The sequence below is a fragment of the Halyomorpha halys genome, unplaced genomic scaffold (assembly GCF_000696795.3).
Source record: "Halyomorpha halys isolate HHAL.00 unplaced genomic scaffold, Hhal_1.1 Scaffold432.1, whole genome shotgun sequence".
NCBI classification, from domain to species: Eukaryota; Metazoa; Arthropoda; class Insecta; order Hemiptera; family Pentatomidae; genus Halyomorpha; species Halyomorpha halys.
Genome location: NW_027112419.1, coordinates 331012 through 337612, shown reverse-complemented (window position 1 = coordinate 337612; position 6601 = coordinate 331012). Strand labels below are relative to the sequence as shown.

The window sequence follows — 6601 nt, the reverse complement described above, 5'->3', positions numbered from 1 at the left end:
AATAAAGTTGAGAGAAAAGAGATCAAAATTGTTTTAAAAAGAAACTAAACCACTCTCAAACAACTATATAAATAAAAAATAATTCAAATAAATAAATTATTAAAAAAATAAATTGGGTGTGAGGTGTCAATTTATATTTAAGATTGTGCTTGAGAATGCCTGAAAGGTTGGAGTGTTGATATAATAAAGAATATTGAGAATTAACAAGGATACCATTTGATTTATTTTAAAAAAGTCTCAAGAAATTGAAAAGATTATATGCAAATTTAGTATAATTGCTACAATTATATTTATATATGTATTTTATATATATATGTATTTTAATACTGGTCCGAATCCATTTCGTTAATTTAGAATAACATATCTTCCTTTTTGCAGTTGTTACTCGCTCTTGCTGTGTCCTTCGTGATTGCTGTACCCGCTGAACAAGAAAGGGCTAAGAAGGACGTCCTTTTGGGAACATACGGCTACGCTTACCCGTACACTTACAGTGCTGCCTACGCTGCACCCATCACAGCATACAGTGGTTACTATCCCGCAGCATACTCACTCCCGTACACATCGTACAGGGCCTTGGTCTACTGAACAGGCTTTCTGGATCAAACAACTCCAATATTAGCAAAATAATCTTATGATTTATATATATTATCATTTAATATCAATTCCATATCTATATCTAGATGATCCATTTTAAAAGACTTATTCGCGATAGGATAGATTAATTAATAGTTAAGTATTAAAGTAGGATAAGTAGGCTGTACAAAAATCTTAGGATAAAAAAGTATTATTTATAAAGCAAGCTAGAATATGAGGCACGTTAAAAATAATATTGAAAACTATAACTATCATAGATTATTATAATCCTTATTTTAAGTCGGCTAAGAGGAAGTAGTTTCAAGAGAAAAAGAAGGATTAATTAGTATTATTTAATGCTTCTTTAGTTTTGTTTAGTAGTGCTCATTGATAACAACATAAAATATAGTAATATAACGCCATATTTATAATTTAAGGTAACTATTATTGTTACATAAGCTTTTGAATATATATATAAGTGAACTAATATAGAAATAAAAAAAAATTATAAAATTTAAAAATAATCACAATTTATTGTATGTTTCAATTTGTCTTTCCTTTTTCATTCCATTGCTTCCTTCATCCACATTTGTAAATAAAATAGATTTACAACATTGACATAGATATAGTGAATAATTATCTTTCCAGTTCTATGATAAAGTAACACACTAGAAAGAAAATAGTCGAATATTCAAAATAAAATATCTATTACAGATATAGAGCCGTATTTATGAAAGTACCTTGGGTACACCTGGAAAAAATTCATTTAAATTAATATTTGAACAATAAACCAATAAATAATCAACACAAAATATTTTTTTATTTTACTAGAATCTTTTTTTACTAATGATTATTTTACGAAATGAGGTTATTTCATTTAATAGTAATGATAACCCTCGATGTGAGGAGAAACTATGTTACGTGACCATGTTCCACCATGGTATCGTCTGTAGAGAGCGAAAAGTTCGCCTGCCACGATGTGCCATCCGTTCATGTCAGCTCACTTCATGTTCCTGGGGCCCTCTCTGCTACCCGATTCATGCTTTGTTTGGAGATATTCGTTTGCTCAAATCGATACAGGACGGACCTGAAATTCTTGAACTAGAGGCCGCTTAGCTGCAAACAGAATCTGCTGTGCAAGTCTTAGTTCTGATATTTACAATATCGAGGGGAGTCAAGATAGTCTTTAAAGGTTGTATTCTATTATCCTCCAGTTATTATTCTATTAGCTACAGTTTCTAAATGCAGAAAACGAAAGGTTGGAAGCACTTAGTGCATGCATCACCAAATTCTTGGTCAAACCGTTTCTAGCTACCAAAGGTTATATTTTTCAGCGTAATGGGCTTCGACTTCTCGGGTATTCATCCCTGAAACAATATCAGCAACTCTGATCGAGGAATGCCCTCCACCTCCATTCTTGGAGTCTTCCTTAAGGCTTGCCTGGTTTGTACAACTCTTCAACCCAATTATACTATTCGGTCAGCACTATCGACCATGTGAATCAAGATGGTCCATCCTCCGGTCGCAGAACTATAGCTTTTACACCTATTCCTTCTGGTGTTTTTTTTAGATTTTTTTATTATAGTTCGATAACTGAGATCATACTCCAAGTACTTTATTTCACTTAGATTATTGTTTTTTTCGTCCTTTGAAATAATTTCCATAGTATGGTGGTTTGTTTCCACAGTTCAGTTACTTTATCATTCCACCAGCGTACTGTTTGGAGAAGTCTAAATTAAAAAATTGTTGAATGTCATATTGCAAGCTTTAAAAATTGCTTTGTAGAATGTGTATAATTCTGTTTAGATTGTGATTGAAAACTGTATTTATAATTTTCGGTTATTGAATCGGATTAGTTGTAAGGTATCTCTTGAAGTGTAATAGTGTGCTGATTAAGAATAAAAGAATAGTGATCAAAACTGAACTCTAACTTGTATCATGGCATGGGCGGGTTGACATTTAATTTATACTGGCCCAACGGAATGAAAACTTGATAAGTGCTGGTTAGAATATGTTGGTGACCTAAATGATAAGTTATTGAGGAAACATTCCCTCCCTTAGGTAAGAAAACGTGTAAATGCTATAAAGGTAACAATCAAACAACACATAATAAATAAAGAAGACACTCTAAAGTATATATAACACATTTCATAAATTATATATGTATGAAGTACTAATTTTTATTTTAATGAAGGGTATTAAAAAAATAAATGCAACAATCAAACAACAAACATAATAGAAGCAGTATTGATTGTAAACTATCTTCATGAATTTAATCATATTGACGGTATTGCATTAATTGAAAAAAAAATTCAGGTATTTAATGAAAATTATTGATGAAAAGTTGAAATAATTATTTAATGAAATTAAACATTAATTTATTTGTATTTATTAAATATGTATTAAATTTTTTTAATTAGTGGTCTAAGTGAGATGTGTTAAAACGACAAATGTAATTAACAACAACCCATAAAATTCAGGAACGTATATGCATTATACAAAACTGAGTCAAAATCTAGGAATAGGGGTTTTAAAACCTAAGAAATACATTAAGGTAGGTTTTAAATAGGTAATCCGAAAATAATGAACCTGGACAGAAACTGAAATGTATGGCACATTTGAAAGGGAATTGTAAAAAAAGTTAGATAAAGGTTGATCCCTACACAGGGCATGAGGATCAACCGAAGCTGACTTTTTCAGGAATTTTCCAAAAGTTAATTAATTCTCAAAAATTCTCTCAAAGGATCAACCTCACTAATTTTCTTTCTTTTATAATCTCTGTGTTTAATGTTTTAAATGTTCAATGTTTAAATAAATTCTTTAAAATATATTTAAATCTTCTTAATATCACAAATTCGAAGATATGCAGTATATAAATAATTTTAGAATTTAAATAATAATAAAAGTATATGCAGTATTTAAATAATTTTACATAAAGAATAATCTAAGTAAATTAGTTTAAGTTAATTAATTTTTTTTATTACATAATTTTATAATTTTTCTAAAACTCCTGTGCATTTCAATATTGAATGAATTTTTAGTATAACAGAATAATAGATACTAACCAATATTTTTGCAAGTATTTTTTAATGTTTTTATCCAATCATATGAGCAGCTGATGAATAATAATTGATTTTTTTTATTTAAACTTTTGTTAAAAAAATACATTCTACCACACTCTAGGACAATAAGATTGAGGCTATAGTTATTCAACCATACACACATGTACGTATTAGACAAAGAGAAAATAAAATAAACATAGTATGAAAAATAAAACAAGAAAAGTAAAATCTAAAATGGATAATAATAATAAGAAAATAAAATAAATTATTTATTGTTTTAAAATGTAAAAAATATTGCAGATGAGGTGGTATATATCTAGTTAACAATTTTCCCTTTTCATTGCAAAAAAAATCTTTAAAGACAAAAATGGTGTTAATAAATATTTGTGGCTTATAAATTGAAAGTTTCGCCCTACATTTGATTGATGAATAGGTTTAAAAGGTGAGAATTTGAACTAACATTTTTTAAATTATTTAGGAAAAATTTATTATTAAAGCATATTATTATTCCTTATTATTTAAAATATTACATATTATTTTGGCAATAAAATATTAGGAGGAGGAGTTAGATTAGTGATAATTCGATTTGCAAATTTTGACTGGAAGAAGAAACATTCTCCTTAAATTAAAAATCCTTGGATTGAGGTCCCTGTATCCAATTCATCATTATAGATAGTCAGGTTGTTCCATATCGAATCTATGTGCAGGGCTCCTCAGTCCTACAGTGAATATTTGAGATTTATATTGGAACTTAATTAACGACTAATGTGTTGTTTAATTGACAAATATTACTATCTGTCAACTCGTGTAATAAGTATACCCAAATTATAAATAAATAAAAACAGAAATACAATACATAAAAGTGAGAAAAGAATAAATAGAAAATCCAATAAAAAATAGTAAAAAATAAATAAAAACAGGAAATTTAAATAAAAAAAGAAAAACTAAATCGGAAAAAGGAAAAAAAATTTACATTGGACAAGGAACTAATAAAGACGTTGAACACAATATTGAATAAAGCTAGAAATATGCATTAAATCATGGATAATCATCATGAATATATTCGCAATATTCATTACATAGTTTATGATGATATATTACAATTTACCACAATTTCATCTCGACAAAATATCAAATATAAATCTCTCTCTACATTTTTGGTCCTCCGGGACGGATAACGAGAACTATTATTTGAGCAACTTGAATTTATATCAATGTAATACATTTATTTCAAATAAAAATCTATAACTTACTTTCATAAAATAAAAAGTTCAACCAAACACTAAATTCAAAATAAATTGTGCTTTCTTGCAACATACAATTGATCCTTTTTGATAAGGATTCCATAAAATACTCGACATAGCTTTATTCATCTTAAACAGACTAATGGTCCTTTCAGTTTCATGTACTGCCAACTAGTATCACTATAATTTCCACTAGTATATGAGCTACCTTTCTTAGAGTACTTTTGATAGAAGCAACAAGATCTCAGAATGTCACCTTTAGTCATAATATATGTACTTTAAATTTATGTTATATTTCTCGTACACGTGTTATTTTTAAACCTATCCTTTTCTTTGAATCCACTCTTTTTTACGTTCCGATGTTTTTTTTCCCCCAAGCCCATATTTGAAGGTGGATATATCACTTAGAGTACACTGCTATGCTAAATTACTATGATAAAAGAGCAGGATATTGGTGAGGCAGTATATATCAGAACACGACGCTGATGGGTGGCCCCGTCAAATTAAATTATATCTTGCCATCCGGATCGTTTTTCTTTATAACACCGTAGAAGGATTTCGTTTCAAATATCATTCATGATTTGGCAATGAATAAAATTGATTCCGATATTTTTTTTTCAAGTGTAATTTTATTCTCACATGTTTATTAAACGAAAAGGAATTTTGTTTAACTATTGATAAACAAATCATCTTTATAATTTTTTTTAATACTTTGTGGACAAAGAATAGTGTTTTAAAAAGTGAGTTATTGTAATTACGTCACTAGAGGGTTGTTAATATAAATATATTTGTGATGTGTAGAGACCACTTTTGCGTTAAACTGTATCTTTTGGTTCCCTAGCTTCCAATTCTACCAAACTTCGAATCATGAAAAATACATTCAAACAAAAATGATTTTCTATTATTCAAAACTGCATGTTTTAAGTTTTTCTGCAATAAATTGCACGTTTTTGGACAACATTTTTATTTGTACAGCATAAAACTTAATCCTTGAATTGAATGTCTCATGTTATAATTTAATAATAATAATTTACAATGAGTGTATGTATGGCAAAATTTATTTAGTTATTTTTATTTACTTATTTAATTTATAGTTAAAATTTAATTAACTATTAAACACAAGTGACGAATATTCTTGGAATAGAATTAACCAAAGATTTTGGATAACTTTGAAAAAGTTTCTCTAGAATAAGCTTGATATAGAGAACGTTCATTGTTTTTAACTGGGATTCTCCACTCCGCCTCAATAGCTTCATTCTTCCATTTGACTTGAAATTCTAAAATACAAATTTGTATAGCTATAAGAAAAATACAATTTTTTTGTACATAATTTTTTTCTTCTCTGGCATTAAACTTTTTTTCCTAAAATCACAAACTTATTTATAACTAAGTTATCGCTATAACTTCAACACGAGCCCATCAAACTAAATAAAACATGGTGACGTATGTAGAGTGGTTAGTGAAAGTTGTGTAAATCTTTAAAACACATAGAATTTGTTTTTAATATTTGCATATTAATTATCACGTGGAGAAAGTGCATTCTGGATTTATAAAGAATATATTATCAACCTTAAACTAAATTAATCGATACATTTTTTTAAACTCAACTTTTTTTTTTTTTAAAGGTACGCTGTAATTTTCTAATTAAGAAATAATGACTATTTTCTACTTTAAACGAAGTTTTTTATTTATAGTAAAATTTTGGGATATGATTGTCATTAT

At 28.0% G+C, this 6601-nt stretch overlaps 1 protein-coding gene across 1 annotated transcript in view; it reads left to right on the top strand.

Moving 5' to 3' along the window:
- LOC112211395 (uncharacterized) overlaps window positions 1-1075 on the top strand; it is an 11168-nt gene extending 10093 nt beyond the window's left edge. The window contains exon 2 of the mRNA XM_024362985.2: window positions 379-1075. Coding sequence (XP_024218753.1) covers window positions 379-585 — 207 coding nt within the window. The 3' untranslated portion in view covers window positions 586-1075. The remainder of the gene's footprint in view (window positions 1-378) is intronic.
- The last annotated feature ends 5526 nt before the right edge of the window (window positions 1076-6601 follow it).